Here is a 22,960-nt window from a genome sequence, read left to right as displayed (position 1 = left end):
CTCGCCGTGTGATTTTTGGGCCTGAGAGCCGTGCCGCGTCGCGAAGTGTTGCTAATGAGTGTAAGGCGTGCGATGGAGAAGCCATGACGCATCCGTCGCATCAAACGAACGGCGCCAGCCTGGAGGACTGCCACACGAATTTCTTCGCACTGGTGAGTGACTCCAAATCCTTCCTTAGTCGCGCATATATGACCCTGCTCTTTTACCTTATTCATTGTCGTCTGTTTCTTTTGTGCTTCGTTATGATACTACTCGAGATTCTGCATCTTTATATCCGTCATTGGCTATCCTATCACCCGTCATCGTCTTTCTCTCTCTCCCCCTCCCTCCCTCTCCCTCTCTTTCTTCCTCTCTCTCTCTCTCTCTCTCTCTCTCTCTCTCTCTCTCTCTCTCTCTCTCTCTCTCTCTCTCTCTCTCTCTCTTTCTCTCTCTACGTCGCGAAGTCGCCGTTCTCAACGACTATGATTTACAATCTCGTCCGTTATTCTATCACTCTTTTCTACTCCAAATCGTCGCCATCGCAATTATCGAAGAACTGCGACGACAGAAATGATCGTCCGCCGGCGTCTCGCATTCTTACTTGTACCCTTCTTCCGCAATCGTGATTCCTTCCGTACGAGAAATCGAGATGTCCTTTGGCAATCGAATCTTCGTTGTGTTAACCTATATATCGAGACAGGAATTCCCCTCTGCGGTACTGCTCGATCGAACATCGACTTCTCTCTCTCTCTCTTTCTCTCTTCCTCCCTCCCTCTCTTTACCTATTTATCTCTCTTTCTCTCGTATATCCCATCTCGTAACGCATCGCATTATCCTCTCTCTCTCTTTCTCTCTCTCTTTCTTTCTCTCTCACACTTACTACTCACTCACTACTCACTCACTCTACATACACACGCCCTTACATATATGCTACCTCTCTTTTCTCCTTCGACAAGAGCGTGTCCTCGTCGAGAAGAAGTGTGTACTTCTTCGGTACGCACGTACGAGTCGTATATACTTTTACGTACAAGTATGGCAGATACATGTCGTTCGTACGTGTCAGCCGTCAGAACGAAAAAGAGAGACTAGGAGTTTGTTTTGTATGATAGGATGTAATGTCGCTATCAGCCAATTTTCGGGTGTTGTCGTTATTGTTCCGAAAGTTAACGTGCAATGAACTCTTTTGACGTTCGATATTCTTTTACTTTGGATTTTTCTTATTTTTTATCGTATTGCGTTAAAATAGGAATTCCATTCTCTATAATAAAATAGGGAGACCCTTCTAATTTTTAATGAAACACCTACTAAGGATGTCCGGAAAAGCAGCAGTCACTCTTCTAACTTTAATTGTTACATTTATATATTTTGCATTTTTTTTTTGCTTTCTTTATAGCTTTAGACAACGAAAATGACATGATGTAGAAAACGTAGTCGAGTAGAAGCTGAAGTTCGAGCAGTCGCTACGATCGTCTTAGAAAGAACGAAAACTGTGTCAGTCCGTTGTGTTGTTCCCCTGTGCTTCTCGAAAGTCCGTAACGTTTCCCCTCTCGCCTGCCAACGTCTCTCGAAACACCTAGGAATCCCTCCTTGCTGTTGAGATATACCATGAATCTCGCTCGTTTCTGCAATCGTACGCGCGAAACTCCGCGTCTCTTTTACGCTCTATGATGGCGCGCGCGCGCGCGCGCGCGTGTGTGTGGTGATGTTATACATTATGTATATATACACGTAATGTATAACATATACATACATATAAGCTTATGCACATATATGTCCGTGTGGTTATTCTCTAGACTTTTCACACATACAAACCAATTGCTATATATGTGTGGTATGTGAGTATATATATATATATCAAAATGCATGTAACTTTCCGTGATGAGCGCGCGCGCGCGCGCACGAGGGTCTCAATCTCTTTCTTGTTCCTGGCCCTCCCTCTACGCGCTCGACTAGCTTTGCACGTACAGGGTGCAAGAGAAATAGAGACAGTGGTGTACGCACCACTAGTGCGCGCGCGCGCGCGCCAAGGTAGTTACATCGATGTCGTCCTCGTCGCGTCGTTCTCCTCCTCCTCCTTTAGCTCCTCCTCGTCGTGCGTGCCGTGCATGACACCGAGGAAAGAGAACAGACGCAACACATTTTTCTTATATTCACGGCATATACCAAACCAACATGCAGCACGATCGAACATCTCTCTCTCTGTCTCTCTCTCTCCCTCTCTCCTTCTCTCCTTTTGTCTTTTTCGTGGAAAATTGTCGTGTTGTCTTTTGTATCTTGCTGCGAATCCTTGGTCGTTCGATCGACATGATTTTCGCTTTGACGAGAGGGGTGAAGGGAAAGATGTTTGGGGAGAGAGAAGGGTAAAGTTCGCCCAGTCTTCGTTATCTTTATTTGTTTATGTTTTTTGATTCATGAGACGCAACCTAGAAGTTAACGAATTCTTTCGTTCGAAACTATCTCGGCATCCATGTCCCGAGAATTTCTTTGTGTATATTTGAAAAACGCGCGAAAAAAATATTGAGGTTATGTTAGACGCTTTGACAACAAGTACTGCTCGTTTTTTAAGAGATTTCAAATTGAAAATTGCAAGAATTTCGTATATAGGAATTATTTTTAATATGACAATAATAAGTAGAATATTAGACTTGACTTTTTTGTAGTCTATAAGATTGTTTATGTTGTAAGATATTGGGAACACTTCCGTTGGTTAGATTAAGATACATCTTAATCACTGTGATATAGAAATATGATTGTGAGTAATCGCGAAACGGGTGCATCGACTCGTTAGCATTTATTTACTTTGCGATCTATAAATAGAATTAAAACGCGATTTGTGATTATATTTTCGAGGATAGATAAGTTATTGTTTAATCGCATACATAATCTTTATCGAATAGCACTCGGTCCATCGCGTATTCTCATCCGTCGATTCGTCAAAGAAAAAACTCTCGAAGAGAAACACAGGGAAACGTGAAATAGTTGAATTATAATTATAAATTAGAACGTTAGTTCTGATTACATTGTAAAAGATCTATTAATAATCTATCTTTCCTACATTAGTACGTTAGATAAATTTTGTCAACGTTGTCATCATTAAGAAGATAGTACAAATTTCGTTAAACGGTAAAGTAAACATTTTTATCGATAAATTTCGCATTGTTCGTTATTCGTGAAAATGTAATTTTCCAAGAAACGTGAAATCAGGAGAAACTCGTTGCAACGTAGTCAAAGAACGAAGCAAAATCTTATCGTAGTTTATAAAAAACCGATTATAATGTGAAATGCAAGTTGATGTATTTTCATTATTTAAGTAATTTTTCAGCTAGCATGAAATTCAGAAAAATTCGTTGCTATGTAGTAAAAGGAGCGAGTAAAATCTTATTGTAGTTCATAAGGAACGATTATAATGCGATATGTACGTACGCAAGTTAATGTATTTTTATTTTTGTATTACGTAACATATATTTCTAAAAACATTGTTACAATTTATCAAAATATAGTCGAGTAGCGACGGAATCGTTATAAACATGGCTGCCAGACCGTTCTACAAGAGCATAGATAGTGCGATTTTTTATCGATTTTCTAGTGTCAATTAGTTCAGATAATAAATTCCTTTATCGAATTTTTAAACTTACGATCAACCGATTGATTCTGTAATTTTGTTGCATCGAGAGTAGAGGTAGTTTGCCTCTCTAGTATACTTTATATGAACGACCGGTAAACAAGTAGATATAATGTTCTATTCTTTAGCGGTCGTGGACGAGACCGTGCTCTGCTTTCGTCTCGACTTCTCCCACAGCTTTCCCTTCTAGAAGTTCGTTAACTCGATCTTTCTCTTTCTAATCGTCTGCACTCTCAACTCTAAAACGAAACGATTCCTTTCGAATCCGATAACCATAAGAAAAACACGTTTTTTAAAAGTCTTTTTTCATACTATTGATTCGATTCTATTCCTTGATTCAAGAAAGAATATTTATATTTATTTAGCCTATATTTGTTACAGTTTAATTTTACATCGTTCGTTATAAGCGTGCCGTATACTAACTTTAATGACAGATTATAGGAGAATAACAGTGACATAAACAAAAGCGAAAACATACGAGTAACTCTAAATGTATACATTTAACAAGAATCCAGTAACGTTTTATTCGATACACATACCACAATGGTCAAGATTACTTCTTCCTTAGTCTTTATTGAATATGCCCTATATATTATTTCGTCAATGAAAATTCCCGACAGTAATTGAGCACCACTGAGTCGGCGGCTCGGAGACCGGTGCGCAGGCGTAATCGTTTTACCGTCATGTAAACAAATGAGCGAGTGCCAAGGGAAAGCGCATGCGTGGCGCTTCTCTAGCCGCCGTTTTCGAGGTTCTCAACTTTCTTCGAACGCAAGGAAACGCGTTTTACGCTTACTACGACTCATTTTACGGATTAGGTAACGTTTCGTTTCTTCACCATGCATTCTTCTTCAATATACGTTCTCTTATAATTATTTATGTAATGAGAAAAAGAGTCACGAGTCATTTTATATTGACAAATACTACGATCGATCGATCGAAAAGCGGACATTTATTGTTATAAAAATGTTAACGCATAAATTTTATCTATAGTTAGGTTATTCTCAAACATTTAAACTTTTCAATGTTCGACTCTTCGTGAAATCAGAAATTTCTGTAGAGGGGAGGGGGGGAGAGAGAGAGCGAGAGCGAGAGCGGAGGTTAGCGTTCGTAGGATCGCCGTCCAGTGATCTCCGAAAGAGAAGAGTGGGGAGAATAGGTACGTTCGGTGGTGGGCGCGCTCACAAGGATGGAACGAGAGAGGCACATAGGGGTTCCCCGAGTTGAACCCACGCGGGCGGCCTTGCACGTCGCCTTGCTTGTATTGATCAGCAAAGCTTGACAGGCCCGTAGCGCTACGGGGCGCTTTCGACGTTTTCATGAGATTAGAATGGACCAATGTTTGCGAATTTTGGAGAAAAATGGGTCGAACGTTTGGGAAAAACTCGAAAATATGAAATTTAATCTAAAGAGCGAAGCGAAACGTCGTTTAATGAAAGGTCGTCTCGTCCATCGTTCTATCATATCGATCGAAACATAAATTATTCTTATCAGTCTGTAAACTGACACGTGGGATATTTGTAATATAGCCTTATATAGATTGAAAAATCAATGTATGTATATATGTAAATAAACATTGTCGACTTTTTTTTTTGTTACATTGTAGATCAAACGTCTTTAAGAAATACAGTTTTATAGTTAATTGTTTACCCACCAAATACAGGTCTATTGCCTTATAAGGAATATCTTTAGTACCTTGATATGTACTTTTCTGAGAAAGGGTGGGGGCTATATTACGAGACCACAAATGTTTTCTTATCTCTGTAAAAAAAAAAAAAAAAAAAAAAAAAAATAGTTGATTTAGTATATCTCGTTTTCTTCCTCTTTTTTTTTTTTTTCTTTTTTTAGACGGACCTCTGCGGTATAAAATGGAGGAAGCTCGTGTGGGGCGAAGTGGCCGGCGGTTTCGGGGGTACTCCACTCGAGGATCCGGTACTGTCGAGCTTCTCGCGTTGCCTCGCGGGTGACATTCTCTGCGTGTGGCGGCGGGTCGCCGCCACGCCGGCTGCCTCCGCCGGCGGCCCGGCAACCGCCTCTGGACCCGGCCCTGGCATCTTCGAACTGGGCATCGCGCCCTCTCCAGCTCCTCCACCACTCTCTCTGACTGCAGCCAAGGAACTCTGGATCTTCTGGTACGGCGAGGAACCCGATCTTTCTGGTCTCGTCTCGCCAGAGCTCATCGCCTGCGGTGAGTGTCTTCGCTCGTTCATGCGATACCATCGTGTCACCATCGTCATCATCCAATGTCAAACCTTTGTCGTTCATTCAAACAGAGGAAAAAACTCGTCATGGAATGGAGTCCAATGAACGAATTTCGTTTTATGTCTTACAGCCGGTACAACAGCCTTGGACGAGTATTTTTTAATGCTCTGAATATGCCTACTGAGATAACTTTCTTTTAACAAATTTTAGAATTGATTACAAATGATTTAGGATATCAAGAGCTTGTTTATATTGGCAATTACTAACAGGAATATTGAAACGAGCAGAGTAGCAGAATATTAGATATTACTATGATGTATTTGATGATAGGTCGATGTCAGAGAGATAAAGTATTCGCAGAAATATTCTCCTGGTGTTTTATTTTATTAACCGAAACAAAGTATTACGCGATATATAGTTGATTAATTGAAAAGCTATAGAGAATAAGTTTCAAATACTTTCTTCTAACACTGTCAAGAAACAAGGTAATGCAACGTTGGTTTCTTTAAAGCACTTGCTTTTTATTTAAAACAATAAAATTGTTTTGTTTATAATTCATTGAAATTATATCGAATGTTCCGTTACTTTATCTAGATCGATTCGAAGACTATTTGTTTAGAAAGTGTTACGCTTCACAATGATTTGAAAGTCACTTTCTTGAGAGAAGAAGTCCTACGACGAGATTCTCGGAAGTTTTTGTTCGAATCAAAGATAAAAAATATAATTTAGCACGATGACAGATAGATGTTCTTTTCTATGCTCTTCGAGATAAACTGATAATGAGAAATACGAAAAATTTAATTTCGTCGATATATTTATCGACCGATTAAAATGAAGAAGCAAAACATATATTAAATCGATGAATGATAGTTTGAAAACGCGTTAATGATTATTTTGTATAGTTATTTTTCAAAGAATTTGATTTACGGTTTGCGAAACATGACGAGGGGAACAAGGGTGGGTGCGAAGGAAGAAGAAAGGAAATGATTTAAAAAAGCAAAAAAAAAAAGGGGGGAAAGAAAAATAGTTAAGATCGGAAGAAGGAAGGAAAACATGAAAGAATTTGAATTTTCGCATTGATGTACATAGTATGCAACTTGTGAATTAAGTGACACGACTAACTTGCGTTATAACCTTGCAGTACTTCTACCTTGACGAGAGAGAAGGTAGACACACGTTGAAAGGAAGCGGTAATATCGAGCAACGGAGCGGCGTTGCGAGCATCGTGTGCTCTCTTCGGCATGGGGTCGCTGAACCATGCACTTGTCTTGTAGCTTGTTGCGACGCAACCTATAGATCCACCGTTGCGTACCGTGCGCGGGATTACTCGAATCGCGAAACTGTAAACCGTTAAGCCTAAAACACCGCCCCTTATTTCTTCTATCCTTTCGTTCGGATTCTTTCGCGATTATTCGTCATTCATGATTTCACGAAAATTCATGAGAGTAATCAAAACATTTGAATTTCGAATTATTATAGTTCGTGTCAACGAACTTTTCGTTTATCGAAATGATGGAAATTCGTTTTGAATTAGAAGAAAAGATCGTAATGTAAGACCTGACTGCGAGATATACTGCAGATTAGACATTTTTTTTTTTTTATTTACGCTATAACTATTCCATCAGAGTCCTTATACATGTGTATGTTAGATATTTGTCGAATTATGAATCTTTATGAGTTTTATCTTTCGAATCACATTTTTTATCTCCGTTATCATAATATCGAGATTTATCAACGATTGAGTAGCATCTAATAATTGTAGGTAGTACAGATGATTCTATAACAAAAAATAAATGCTGAGCTAAGAGCGAACGCGTGCAGTATTACAAAGTAAAAGGAGTCGAGGCGCGGTACCGGAGACGAGTTCGAAGCCTGTCAAGCGATTGAAGTGAAAGCGATATTTACACGTAAAAGTTAGCATATAGTGTCGCCATAAATAATCAATATCGCTTTAACGTCGTATGATGGAAGTATTCATATTTTGTAAAATAACAACGATGTAACATTAAGATAGATATCTCATTATTGCTCTTTAAATTCAATTTGAAAATAAATCTGGAGATTGTAAATTTATAGCTTTACATTCAATAGTAGCGCGAACTACGTTCTTTGGTTTTGTTGATTATATAAAGAATTAATGATCTGTTATCGTTTATTACAGAAAGCGAACAAGGATCGTGGGAAAGTGGTTTGTCATACGAGTGCAGGTCTCTTCTCTTTAAAGCTCTTCATAATTTGATCGAACGGTGCTTACTATCACGTGACTTTGTTCGATTAGGAAAGTGGTTTGTGCAACCATATGATGGCTTTGAAAAACATCGTTGTAGCAGGTACATGTTTACATTGTCATCGAATATAATGTTCGTGTTGCATTTGTGAACGCTTTCGACCGGTCCTCGTCGAATATTATTTTTCGTTTCTCATTTTGCAGCAGTCACTTGTCATTCTCGTTTGCATTTTTTGTGCATGGAGAAAGCACTGTATGTGCAAGCGTGGATGTCAGACAACATCCTGCAGTGCGACATCTTACTAGGGCATGTTTGCAGCGCACTCAAACATCTCAATCTGGTGTTAAGGGTAAATATAAAGAAAAAAAAATAATTTATGAAATTACATATATACACAGATTTTATTTAAGATTTTCTTGTCACAGTGATCTTGGCTCCTTACGGATTGGCAGGAACTTTAACAGGCCAAGTTGGACGTATGGATAGTCAGCTTCTCGAAGAATGGAAACATTTCTATCCAATTAATAGTAATAACATTGAAACAGGACTGCCACCACTTGTGGAAGTTCTTGTTGGTGGTGTACGCATGCGTTATCCATCCTGTTATGTATTAGTTACGGATATGGATGATACACCACCGGGAGCTCCATTGTCACCACCAAATAGTCCTATTAGTTGTGAAAATACTTTTGCAACTGAACAAGATTTTGGAGCTGCTACAGAATTACCAGAACGCGTATGGGCAGAATGTACTTTAAGCTCACCAGTATCTGCTTCCAAGACCGAATCTTCCACAGAACTTGGAACCTGGACATTTGTTGAACCAACGCAAAAGGCTTCCTGTACTTGCTCAAAGTAAGTAAAATAATTCTTTAATATGATGACTTTATCAATCCAGGCAGTAAAGTGATGCGTCACTTTAGTTATATGTGCATTTCCATGCATACTATAATTTATAAATTAATCGTTCATAATTACAAAAACATGTATCAATAATATGATAACTTCGTTTGTTTCTTTATTCAATTTTGTGAACTATAAATTATATTTATAATGAACTTGAATCTTATTAAACGTGTGACAATGCAACATATGTCGATATATATGAAAAAAAGTAATACAATTTCGCATATTAAAATTTGAGTAAGCTTATAAATGATTATTATATTTATTTTCAATAAATTAGATATGAAGAAAATATATTACTAATAGATCGATTATTTTTATGACAGATCAAATGTTTTATAAAATGTGTGTGATTCTACATAGTTATTATTCTTATGACATAAAAGGTGTACTGTTGTTTTAAATGTATTCTTAGGATTTATTTGAAGCATGACTTACACTAGTCGGTTCTGTTATATTGACTGTGTCAGTATTGCATAGTATAATACACAAAATAATATTCATTATACTATATCAGGATCGATCGAAAAGATTGAAAATATTTGTACTAATAATATGAGTGAATATTTAATAGAGTTTTCTTTATTAGTCTTTTCTTTTTTTTTTTAAAGAATTTTTTTATTTTTATAGACTTAGTTCATTTTCACAACACTTTCGAATTAACAAAAAGTAACAATTTAACAACTTTAGTTCTTAATTCAGTAAAAAAAGTATTACTTTGTGTATGGTGATAAATAAATGTAAGTAACTGTGAATTACAAGTATACTTGACAATGTCAATGATAGAGCCATTTCTATTTGCATGTTAGAGCATAATTTATAAAACGTAGATCGTGGAAATGTTAAAGTGCAGATAGTAGTTTTGAATGGCTGCTTCTGCAATGTGTGCATGTAAAATAAAGCTCTTTCAAAGGGCTCAAGTGCAACTTTTACCTGTTTAAGTAGATTTACACTTTTATAAAATTATACAGGATAAAGAAATATATGATAGATGTTCATAAATTCATTTAATACATATTTTAGATTATACAGATCAAGCAATGTTCTGATAACAAAAAAAAAAGTAACTATTGAATAATAAACATTTTTTCAAATTTCTGATATTATGGTATCGATTCAGCGTATAAGGTATAACTTTTTGATACAAGTTATGCTTCAGGACACTATGGAACCAATGAGATCATAATATGTCCCTAAAGGAAAGAAACAAGATGTTAAACACATCGGTTGCAGGTATACCAACCCCGGGGGTTGGAAGGGCCTGGCCTCCTCACAGGTTCAGAGGGAGAGAGTAGATAAAGGTGGACGGAGGGTCGTACCATTTCATCGACGCTCTACCACCCAGTGGGATGCTTGCCCCTCTGTCCCTGCTAGTGCCCCCAGGTGGGTAATTTCTGCCCCGATATAAAGAAATCTATGCTGTATCATATTATCGTGCACTATAATAATTGCATATGGTCAAAAGAGGCCATAACATCATCCTTAAATTCACTGCTTCCATCAGCTCCGTCATATATATCCATATATACATATATATACATATATATATATATATATATGTGTGTGTATATATATGTATATAATATCATACAAGTAACAGAATTTAATGCACTATAATACAATAATTGAATTTCATACGACGATTGCTTTTCTTCAGGCATGTGTGTTAATTTTAGCACTCAAATCATAACTAATATGCTGAAACTGGATACTCTCAATATATCATCTTTTTAATAATATGGAAGAGGCAGTTTTCCCCGAAAAAAATTATATCATTGTTTAGAAGGTTAGCATATTTTTTTTTATATAAACATATTCTGAAAATACATGAAAATGGGCATACAAAATAAATCAATTAGTAAGTATACACATTCACAGCAAGAGCGAAAAGAATTGGATACAAAATATTTTTCTTTCTCTTTTTTTTTTTTCCATGTACTTGTGATTTCATTTTATGGATTACTATTTATCTTAAAATAAACGAGGTTTACATATAAAAATTTTATATTCTTTGTACCTATTCATCATGCACTGAATTGTATATATTCTATTTGCATGGCTTGCTATAATATATATAAATTATACTTGAGTGTTTATATATGAACCCTTCAATCATTTAATTATGAAGTATTCGATCTTTTAATACATTTTTTTCTTTTTTAGATTATTTGTAAAATGTAACATCTGCATGGTTATAAGTACATCATATGCATGTTGCTAACAAAATATGAAATTAATCGTGATGAGCACTCATCCTTATATTTTTCATATAATTTCCATTACATATTATATATATATATATATATATATATATATATATATATATATGTATGTATGCATATATCGTAATACATAGGCAGTAGATATATTAACTATTACATTTTAGCATGCTTCAATTCATTGTTTGTGTTTAATGCAAAATATTTCAAGTGCTGACGTTAGGTCATTCTGTCTGTGTGTGTATATATATAGAGATAATAATAATTTCGTGATTATAATTTCAAAAGCATGTAGAAATACTGCATAAAGATATAAATTTATGGGAAAAATAATTGTAAAAAAGAAAAAGAAATCAAAAGATATTTCTTTTGTATTTATGATATTGTTGTTTGTATTTATTTAGGAAATGATATATTCTTGATATTAATCATATTTATTTTAAAAATAAAACAGGTCCGTATTGAGCAGAGTAGAAGCACCAAGTACGCCACCAGAAGGACCACCATCTTATTCAAGAGGTCCACCTACCGGAGGAGATTGTCTACCAGTTCCATCAGTAGGATCACCAGGCTCGCCAGCACCATCTCCACTTCCAACTCCACATTCTGAGCCTGCATCAGTTCCACCAGCAGAACCAACGATGCCTACACTCAGCCCACAACCACCACCCAGTCATACAAACACTGCCCCTCCTTTAACTCCATCACAAGGTCCAAAATCGGCATCTTCTGCATGTAATAATCAGGCACATAGTCCTTTACCTGGGCAAACACTAAAACGACCAATCTTAGCCTCTAGAGAATATGAAGGTGCTCTTTTAGAAGATGAACAACCTTTGTCTTGGCTTTATGATTATTCGACACAAGAAGCTTGGCTCAATCATCCTGTCAAGCGTTTTAAAGGTCCAACGAGTGGTCCAACTAATGTTCGAAGTAACACTCTATATCCACCAATGAATTTGCAAGCTTTACAACCTCAAGCACCAAAACTAGAAATCAAACAGGAACCAAACGTAACAACTGTATGTGTCTTCTAATTGTATGATCTTTTAAATAATATTTATCGTCCAAATTCATTATTTTATACATTTAATGTCGTACAGAGTGATTGTATCGGAAGAAGATCAGATCCATATGAATTTGATGCAATGGGAGAAGAGAATAATACAAACGTCGATGGTTTAAGGCGACAAAGAGACGATCCACCTAAACCAGGATCTTTATTTACTAGCGAAGGTCTTCAAGCATCTTATAAGGATTTGGAACAGATTTTTGATAATTCTGATCCTGATACTTCGAGTGACGAGACCGTAAGTGTATTCTGTTTTTCTACGTAATTACAATTGGGTCATTGTGTCATACGAGAGGATATCATCGAAAATCGTTTCAGAACTTAAATCAGCTTCAAGTACAAACACCACCGGGTTCTAATAAATCGGGTGGTATGCATGAAGAGACAAGGATAGACGGTACAAATAAGCACAACAATCGTGGTGTAGGAGTATTACGACCGGAAGAACTCTCCAAAATGTTTCCAACGCCACCGTCTTTGGAGCACAATCCAGTAGCTTCGCCATGTCAGTTAAACGATCCGCTTACGGACCAAACCGATCTCTCCGTTCCACAACGTCCACTCAGGCATCTCCCGGACATCTATCCCAATATGGGATCTCCGCAAGAGGAACCAATCGATGATTGGTCATACGTGTTCAAGCCAGCTCCCATCTGCAAGATGGTCGGTTCTTCCAAATACGCTCCACTTACGAATCTACCTAGCCAATCCCTTCCACCCGTTACACTGCCATCGCACTGCGTGTACAGACCTTCCTGGCAGTGTAGTTCGACTTCCATCAATTCGGATAAACCTCTTCCACCGTCTAGACCCGGATCCGTTCAACAACAACCTTGTCCACCGAGTCCAGCACCATTAGGCGCTCCATATCGTACGACTACTCTTCCGGGTAGGCCACCGCCACCACCATACGACCAACCGAGTCCAGCTACTTCTACAACATCCTCATATCTAAATAAAAACCTAAACAGTATCGAGGCAGACACACCGGGGCCAACTCGTGCTCCGGAATCTAATTCTCTCGTGGTGAACATACTTTTGGGTGATACGGCATTGAATATTTTCCGTGATCATAACTTCGATAGTTGCAGTCTATGCGTATGTAACGCAGGTCCGAAAGTTGTTGGTAATATAAAAGGTGCCGATGCAGGTGTTTATCTAACGAACTCTTGGGGAAATGGTAGTGCTCTGATTCAAGATGACGATCAAATTAGGTGCAGCTGTGGTTTTAGTGCTGTGGTAAATAGGCGATTAGCTCATAAAGCAGGATTATTTTATGAAGACGAGATGGAAATAACGGGAATTGCTGAAGATCCAGCGGAGAAAAAGAAAGGGTCGCTTGCCGCACTTGCATGCGGTGGAGGCAAATCGCCTGAAGGATTAGATATTATTCCTCCGAACGTCTTGGAATTACTTCGAGAGCAATGCTTGCTAGTACAGAGTTCCGCGAGCAGTCTTTACAGAGCGGCAAGAATTTACGCTAGCATGAAGAGTTACCCAATGCTCGCACCAACGGTGAATACCCTAGAATTCAATGATGGCAACGAGGTGTCGCTCGCAGCATTAGATCAGGGCAAGATCGATAGTACACATAGTGAAAGGACTAATCGTGTTAATGGCATACATCGTTGGGTCTTTCTCAGAGCTCGCGGTCCTCAGTGTAGTGGTGATATTGTGAGAATGATGAGAGCCCTACAGCCGCTCTTACAAGATGCAGTACAGAAAAAGTGTACCACTAGAATGTGGGAAGCACCTTACACCGTTGCTGGACCTCTTACTTGGAGACAATTTCATCGTTTGGCTGGACGTGGAACGGACGATCGATGCGAACCGCAACCGATACCTGCACTGGTTGTAGGCTATGACAGAGATTGGTTATCATTATCACCTTACGCTCTTGGTTATTGGGAGAAACTATTGTTGGAACCTTACGCCGGCCCGAGGGATATCGCTTATGTTGTGGTCGCACCAGACAGCGATTGCGTAGTCAATAAAGTCAAGTCATTTTTCCGTGAGCTTTCAACAACTTACGAAGTACGTAAAAGCTCTGTTTTCTAATAATGAAAAATCTAAATTAAGGTCTATGCGTGTACGATATTGTTTAAATGACACACATTTGTCCTTTTTCGTTCTTAGATCTGTCGATTAGGGAGACACACTCCAATTTCAAAGGTATTACGCGACGGGATTCTTCGTGTCGGTAAATCAGCAGCACAAAAGTTAGCGAAGCAACCGATCGACGAATGGTTTAAATTTCTTGGTGAAAATCGAATAGGAGAATTATTGCGACTATATGCTCAAGTGTGTAATCATCGTCTGGCACCATATTTGACGCAAGTTATACAAGATCGAAGTTTATTAGATCCTGGTGACGCTCAGCTATCAAATAAACAACAACAGCAGCAGCAGCAGCAACAACCGCAAACCACCGCTCCTGTTACCGATACGATGCCAGCAACGCCTGACGTGATGACGACAAAGCCAGAATCTGTTGGTATGTACGCAATTTGTTAGAAATATGCGCGATTTAATATATTTATCACGATAAGATAATTTTAACTCGCGATCATGACAATACCCGCAGAAAGCGAAAACCCAAGAAGCGAGACTCCCTCGAATACGTCAAATCCAAATCCGAATATCGGTAATACTACGCCGACTTCGCAAATGTCCACCGGAAATTCAACAACGACTATAGGTCCCGACGAGGAGGAAGTCGAACCACCGGCCGTTGTTGTTTATTTAGTCGAACCATTCTCTTTGGGAGGACCCGAAGATTCGGATCGGCGACGGCTTGCTATATTAGCTCTGTTACGAGCCTATTCTGCTGCAGTGAACAGCATGCCTGAAAATATTAGATCTAACATAAATGTTCAGGTAATGTTTGTTGCGTGTAGTATCGATTGGCAGAAATAGATAACGCCTGATCACTTCGAGGGTCGCATCAATCAAACGCTATTTTTATATTCTTTATTTATAGTTAATATCACTGGAAAGCATAATGGAATTAGGTCGCGCAAGAGAAAGGAGGAAGATACAAGATGAGATGAGAGCTTTGGCTTTAAACGTGTTTCTACAAGGACGTCGTTTGCTGAACCATAATTCCACGGTAAAGAGTCTTACTGGTTTCGGTACCGCAGCCGCCGCAGACCTATTCCTGAAAAGTAAAGATGTAAGGCTTCGTATTGTTTAAAGCTTCCCTTCGCTTTCGGTTGTACGACACACGTTTCGAAACTTTCAACGAAAGTAGTAATGAATAAGAAAAGTTCTGAATCGATCATTTTCAGTCATATAGTAATACTCTTGCAACTCCTCCACATCAGGAACGGAACAAAGCACCGTACCGATTGTACGCACCAGCCTATGTATTGGCCCCTCTACGAGCGAAAAGCGAAGCGCCGGAATCATTTGGAATTGCTGGACCAGAGGAGTGTGCTGTATTATATTTGAGTTACTGCCTCAGCGAAGATCAATCTTGGTTATTGGCCGTGGCAACGGATGATCGAGGAGAGATCTTCGAAACAGCTACCATTAATATTGATATACCCAATAGGAAACGAAGAAAACGTGCCTCTGCCAGAAGAATTGGATTACAGAAACTTATGGATTTCATCCTTGGTGTGATGTCTCAAGGTGTAAGTATCCGAACAAGATGAATGTCTTGTTTCACGCTTTTCTTTTCCTCGTTTAGGACGTAGGACTTTTTTCTAGGTGCAACCGTGGAGATTAGTTGTAGGTCGTGTTGGACGTATAGGACATGGAGAATTGAAAGGCTGGAGTTGGTTACTTTCTAGAAAAGCTCTTTTGAAAGCTTCGAAACATTTGAAAGAAATATGTGGACAATGTAGTCTTTTATACCCATCAGCAGCGCCTTGTGTACTCAGCGCATGTTTAGTATCTCTAGAACCTGACTCGACTCTCAGACTAATGGCTGATCAATTTACACCCGATGAAAGGTTTAGCCAAGCATCAGTAAACTGCCAATTATCCACACCACAAGATGTTACATGTACTCATATCCTCGTTTTTCCTACGTCGGCTACTACTCAGGTAACTGGAAATTTATTTATCTCGAGAGATCGAGTTCTTTCCCGCGTTTCCTATACTTGATATCATTTATTACGTTGACTTTATTTATAGTCATCCCAGACTGCCTTTCAAGAACAACATATAAATGGACCAGAATTAGGAGATGACGAATTATTTTCTGCTTTGAATGACGATATGCCAGAAGCCATGGAGGGCATGGGAGATTTCAATGATATTTTCAATGTATGGCCCGAGGCAGGTGCAGGTGGTGGTCAAAGTCCTAGCGGGAGTCCTCATCGGCCTGAAGGATCTCCATTAGGAGGAGACGGTGGGGGTTCTGGATTAGGCAATCATGATGGACCAGGTAGTCCGTTTCAGTGCAGTAATACGTCCAGAGTAAGTAAACAAATACACGTTCTACCAACTTTAAGTTGATATTTCCAACTTTGTATCTATGCGTTTTGTCATTAAAATATTGTATTATAGGTAGCCGTTGCTGAACAATCGGAAGAAGTTGGTACGCTTTTACAACAACCACTTGCTCTTGGTTATCTAGTATCTACTGCACCAACAGGCCGAATGCCACCATGGTTTTGGGCAGCTTGTCCACATCTTGAAGGAGTTTGTCCAGTTTTTTTGAAAAATGCTTTACATCTTCACAGTCCCTCAATTCAGCAAAATAGTGACGACCTCCTACAACAACAAAGCGCACTTACTGCTCACCCACTTGATTCACAGTATACCACCGATGTACTCAGGTTTATATCGATGATACTTAATATGGAATATTTATTCAAGAAACAAAAAAAGAAAATTCGTCGATTATTATTTCATTAATTTCCAGGTATGTTCTGGAGGGATATAACGCATTATCATGGCTCGCAATGGATGCAAATACCAAGGATCGATTATCCTGTTTACCGGTGCATGTACAGGCGCTCATGCAGCTCTACCACGCAGCGGCAGCTCTCGTCTGACCCTCACCCTCTCCCTTTATAGTGCAGCATGTGCACCTCTCTCACGCACTTCTTATTATAATGTCATTTGGGGCTTTACGAGAGCAATTGGTTCCATATGGGCAATTTCTCTCACGCATTAGGAATTTAGATATGGTTCGAATATTGGGAATGGTTTTTCGACCAGTTGTTGGATGAAACCATAGTACGAAGGAATGCGGCTTTGTTACAAGGAATATTTAAAGAATGATATAGAGTAATGCATCATAAACAAGCAGATCGTAAACAACAGGCCGAATAATCCACAGCATGACAAGTCCGTTTACAATTTTCTATTATAGCTCACAGATGAAATAGATTTGTAATTTGTGTTTACAAATGTGATAAAAAAAAAAAAAAGGAAAAGCCAAGAAATTATAAAATCAATGTGACCATGCCAGGATAATATTTATGCAAAAAAAGATAACATGTGTGTTGTTTGTAAAGGAGCGTATTAATGTGAATAAAGAAGCGTGAAGGAATGAGAAAGAGAGGATATATAAAGAAGATAATTTGCAAAAGCGCCTCTCTGCTGATGATAGATAGTTCAATTATAAATCAGAAGAATCTCTAGAATGTTATGTACCCAAGTTTTTAATTGTAAATTGAATTTTGTACAAAGTTTTTATTAGTAATAACGACGAAGTAATATAAAATGATATTACGTTGTTTTTTAATTTTATATAGATAATATAAAATGGAAGGGAGAACTTCGTTTTTATAATGCCTCGTATAAGCCCCTGGCGTGAGATAAAATATGACAATTATATATTATGCTCGCGCGGAATTGGGTCGCTGTTATCATGTTTCCTAGACCCATTAGCGCAGATTTTCGATGCTGTTTGACAAATTTTATTCGAATTAGGTGACCTCCGATATATTATACATACATTATAGTGTAAAATATTGTTTTTAAATAATTTATGAAGTGAGATATCGCCGAGATTAGATAATTGAATGAGAGGGGGAGAAAAAGAATGTTTACGAACATAAAGAAATGTGTGTATGTGATTTGCGCGCGCGCGTATGTATGTATGTATGATTGCGTGAACGAAAGAGAGAATGCGAGAGAGTGTCTTCTTTTGCAGCTAAAAAGACAAAGAGAGAATATGGGGCTCGTTTGAGTGGAGCCATGGTGGCCAATTGCGTCAGTCGCATAGTACAAATATGACTTGTACATAGAAACCCTACTCCCTAACTAATTGGTTAATTTACTCACGCCCACACTCACACTGTATCTATAGTATTTATTACCTGGGTAGCAATGTCATTATTGGGATTATTTTATTATTATTATTATTATTATTAATTATTATTATTATTATTATTATTATTATTATTATTATTATATTACGAAATATAGTTTTATGTGTATATATCTATACATACATACATACATATATATATATATATTATATATATATTCAATATACGTGTTTTAAATTTATATAGCAAGCATAGTGGAAGCGTGCCTTGTTAAATGTTCTCTAATGTTGTAAAGTTTAATTATTGTACTGATATTCATAAGTTGTGTGCGCAAGTACATGTGATAACATATCGGTGACCAAAATATTACACAATCTATGAAAAATTGTATAAAAGATGTTCGCAAGCTTTTTTTTCATATTATCCGATGTAATACATAAATGATTAATGAGCTTCTAGAAAGGTGCCTATATCTTGAGTGAGTTATTTTTTACACACAAGGATAGTGTTATCATTAAAAACAAGGTTTTATTTCTTTACGGCATGTATATTCACATTAGGTATACATCATCTTTCAGTTCATACGTTAGATAATAATTACAATATGTTACCATGTTATGTAACAATATGGTACGCTTAAAATGATCCCTAAGAGTGTACCAACTTGAATAAAATTTTGGACTGAAGGATTAGCAAATTTCTGCTATGCTTGCAATATATACCTATCCTCATTCTTATACTATGTTCAATGTATAAACAACCAAAATGTACGTGTGTATCCTGTACATGCGATTCTTCCTGTCAATCAAAAATTATAAATCAAAAATTATAATATTTTTTTAATTTAGAGTGACCTGAGTTGGAGCCTATAATAAATTTATTTTATTTTCCTATCACCAGCGTAAGCTGCACATATGCAAATAGTAATTTTCAATTCTTAAATGATTTTTGTATATTTACTTTGTTATTTTAGCATGATATTGTGTGGATATATGTGTACACGTTGTTTATTTGCACATTGGACATAATCCAAGGCAGCAAACATAATAAAATTGATAGTGATGAGGTTAACAATGAGACTAGAACATGAAGCACAGTAGTGCGACTAGCAACAAGCAAGCATTCACAGCAATGGTGTATTGTGGCACTAATCTATTAAGTTGTGCTTTTATAGAAAGTTTTTATGATACTTTGTTGAGATCACCAATCTCTTAATTGCTCTATAGTCTAGTCTCCTAAAGCGTGCTTACTAGTAATACTTTCATACAAAGCATATTTCCCTTTTTATTTGGTTAATAGCCTCATCTCTATTTCTATTCATTGTGTTTGCAGCCTTCTCTTATATGGTTATACGTGATGCAACAACGTATACGTATTTAACAATTTACAATGGCTAATAAAAACAAAATAGAACCAACCAAAATAGAAAGAGATATATGTGAATTTTATTCATTTAACGTAGTAAAGAGCAACACGTCATTGCATCTTGTACAACTATAAATTTTAATAGGACTACAATTTCCTGATATTGAAATTACATTCGTATAAACGTGTTAATATGACGAAGTATAATTTATCACATGTTTTTATATTCTATATAATATTCTATACTATTCATGCTATCAACTTGTTCAAATTGATGATTGGAACAGACTAGCAATGCACATGGGAAAAAGAAACATGTTATATATATATACATACATATATATATATATATATGTATATATTTCTTTTTCTATACATTCTAATTTTGACAAAATATAGACTAGTATTCGGTCAACGTAGATGGCATCTCTGGCAAAGGATTCTTCAAGCCATGGTTAATGCCATATGGTCTTAAGTGATATATTAAATATTCAAGAACATACATCATATTCGGCGAAACATAATGAAATGATATCGCACTATCAGAACAACAATCGAGTCCATCTTTGGTGTCATAATAGATGTATTTCCAGTACCAAAAATTTTTATCCACATGATTAGGTATCAAATGATGCTCTGGCACAAATGGAAAGAACCTTCCACGACCATGCGAGTCTCTAGTATCCATCGCGCGAACACCAATTTTTTCTAGACACTTTCCCATTTCAACATCCTCTGCACCACCATTATCAGCACGACACTTGGTTTTGTCAGGAAGACCTTCAGTTACAAACTTACGAAGACCTTCTTTGCTAACTACGTATCCAGCACCTCCGCTCATATATCCTTGCTTTACAAAAGGTTTAAATCTACATCCAAAATACAATGGCATACTTGGGTTGTAAGACGATAGCATGTAACGTAGATTTTCAACCACAACGTACCTGGAATTGTCGATTACATATGTGTTTAACCAAAATATTCAATATGAAATATGTTATTCTCTCTAATCTTAAAATATGGATCACAATTGTGATATATAGATATAATTTATAATATAAAATATTTTTATGGAATGAAAGTAAATGAAGGTGAATTCATAAATTTTACTAACGTGTCATCGTCAGCCTTCATGAACCAATCTACTTGATCTTTGTACTTTTCATAAGCATATTTAAATGCTTCTTTGGTTTTAGCCCACAGATTATCTCTGCCCTCTTTTACTGGCAGTACTACGGTGGGTAAACTTAGATCTGGAAAGAATTAGATATTATATAAATATATTATAATTTTATTTTATAAAAATCGTTCTTTCATAAAAGAAACTTTGAAATCATCCTCCCTGAAATAGATTTTTATATATTTAATTTATTTGGACTTGTTGCATAAAAGTTATGGATTATTGTTACAGAGATGAATTATTGTTATACACAGATAAATATTGAAATGAAGAAAAAAAAAAAAAAAAAAAAAAAACAAGATAAAGTAAAACAAAGAGGTTACATAAAAATATTACTTTTAATGTTTCATTATATACCTTCTGCAGAACTCATGAATAAAAGAATATTACAGCGCTTTCCCCATGTGGCTTTTACATGCCGAGCCTTGCTTTGATGATTTTTTGGGCCGGTCATAATCCAACAAAGAACACGAACTTTCTTAGCTAATACTTGCGCTACCTTATCTTCTCCTTTATGAAAATCTTCATTATCACTATGAAATTTTACTTCTACATCAGGCCCTACCTAATGTAATATACAAAATATATATGCGTGCTAAGATATATTTTATCTTATACTTTAATAATAAAGATATATTTATCTTATACTTTAATAATATAATTAAATAATGACATAGAACAAAAGATTGAAGTATAAAAAAGTGATACCTCTGGCTCGAGTTCTGAATAATGATGCGGATCCCTTATCAAAGCAGAACTCCCAGGAATTCGTGTAAATATATTAGATATTTCTCCAGCAGAAGAGAAAAGAAGGCACGCTGTTAAAAAGCCAATGACTGTGCCAGCTGAGAGAGTTATGACGAAACGGCGTCCACTTCGTCCACCTAAATAAAGTTTTTTAATTGTTAATTTTATACATTATATAAATGCAATAATTAATTTTATATGCTGTTTAAAATATATTAACATTATTGAATAATAAAAATCTCCATTGAATACTAAAGTACAGATAAGTAATAAATAATACATATTTACCATCAAAACTTGGAAATCGTTGCTGAACCATGATATTAAATAAAAGAGTTGATTATCTTAATAAAGAGATAAGCATTGCGTATATTCTGCACTGCATTTGATAATATTTATTGTTTCTCCTTGTACAATAAATAGTCGTTTATTGATTATTTAATGATTATATAAAATCATTGTGTTTTGCTTGTTTATAATTATCTGCAATATTTTATAAACAACACATACAATCACCGATTATTTAAATATTTTTTTATAACAATTCAAAGTTAAAATACAATAATTATATTCTCATAAAATAAACAAATAAATAATTAAAAAGTGTAAATTTCTTTAATGTGGAAATTACTGTTTTTAATAGTGGAAATTATTGGCAATATTGTGTAATATTCTACAATGTAAAAGAAATAAGCAAAAAACGTTAATAATTAGTTCTGTCGTCTTATCTTATCTAGCCTACTTATGGTATGATTCTGTTGTTTTATTTCTACACTATTTCGCGCGTTTTCATGCTTTCCCTTCCGCCGCGAATTTTTGCTCCCGCCACAATATTCTTTAGTACGTATATTCATTGTCACATCATCGTTTATATTGTATAGTAATAATAGTGTTATACTTTTAATAAATATAATTAATAATATTATTAAAATATTATTTTTACAAAATATAAAAAATAATATTTTTACAAATAATTTTAAAAATTATATTATTGAACAAAATCGTAATATTAAGAAACACTGGAAGTTAACAGAATTTTGATTCTTGTAATATCTTTGCATGAACAGAGATGTTCAATGATAGGAAAGTATTTTTTTATCAAATATTTGAATACTTTCAACTTATAACTATTCAGCACTTTATTTGCTGCTATTTTATCTTATCACTGTGATAATAAGTTAGATTATATATATATGTGTGTATATATATA

General features: G+C 36.3%; 2 protein-coding genes across 5 annotated transcripts in view; one reads left to right on the top strand and one right to left on the bottom strand.

Moving 5' to 3' along the window:
- The first annotated feature begins 19 nt into the window (after positions 1-19).
- Positions 20-19,305, top strand: LOC122632862 (mediator of RNA polymerase II transcription subunit 13). 4 transcript variants are annotated; one of them, XM_043820120.1, is made up of 17 exons: positions 20-152; positions 5,450-5,789; positions 7,965-8,133; positions 8,235-8,380; positions 8,457-8,886; positions 10,171-10,320; positions 11,611-12,178; positions 12,260-12,466; positions 12,547-14,262; positions 14,365-14,722; positions 14,813-15,105; positions 15,209-15,337; positions 15,552-15,863; positions 15,940-16,278; positions 16,369-16,653; positions 16,744-17,015; positions 17,102-19,305. In XM_043820120.1, exons 1-17 carry the CDS (start codon positions 84-86, stop codon positions 17,232-17,234), a joined length of 5,916 nt encoding a protein of 1,971 aa, XP_043676055.1. In that variant the 5' UTR covers positions 20-83; the 3' UTR covers positions 17,235-19,305. The 4 variants fall into 4 exon arrangements, with proteins under 4 accessions (XP_043676055.1, XP_043676054.1, XP_043676053.1 ...); XM_043820119.1 differs by having other exon boundaries at positions 15,209-15,400; XM_043820118.1 differs by having other exon boundaries at positions 15,209-15,400; positions 15,516-15,863.
- Positions 18,985-22,960, bottom strand: part of LOC122632871 (glycoprotein-N-acetylgalactosamine 3-beta-galactosyltransferase 1) — a 5,821-nt gene continuing 1,845 nt past the window's right edge. Inside the window, exons 2-6 of the mRNA XM_043820141.1 lie at positions 22,039-22,233; positions 21,712-21,887; positions 21,361-21,568; positions 20,938-21,076; positions 18,985-20,767 (exon numbers count right to left, since the gene is read on the bottom strand). Coding sequence (XP_043676076.1) covers positions 20,224-20,767; positions 20,938-21,076; positions 21,361-21,568; positions 21,712-21,887; positions 22,039-22,069 — 1,098 coding nt within the window. The 5' untranslated portion in view covers positions 22,070-22,233 and the 3' untranslated portion in view covers positions 18,985-20,223. The remainder of the gene's footprint in view (positions 20,768-20,937; positions 21,077-21,360; positions 21,569-21,711; positions 21,888-22,038; positions 22,234-22,960) is intronic.

The sequence above is a fragment of the Vespula pensylvanica genome, chromosome 11, assembly GCF_014466175.1.
Source record: "Vespula pensylvanica isolate Volc-1 chromosome 11, ASM1446617v1, whole genome shotgun sequence".
Lineage (NCBI taxonomy): Eukaryota > Metazoa > Arthropoda > Insecta > Hymenoptera > Vespidae > Vespula > Vespula pensylvanica.
Note: the sequence above shows the minus strand (reverse complement) of the source record. Positions and strands in the feature narration are given on the sequence as shown.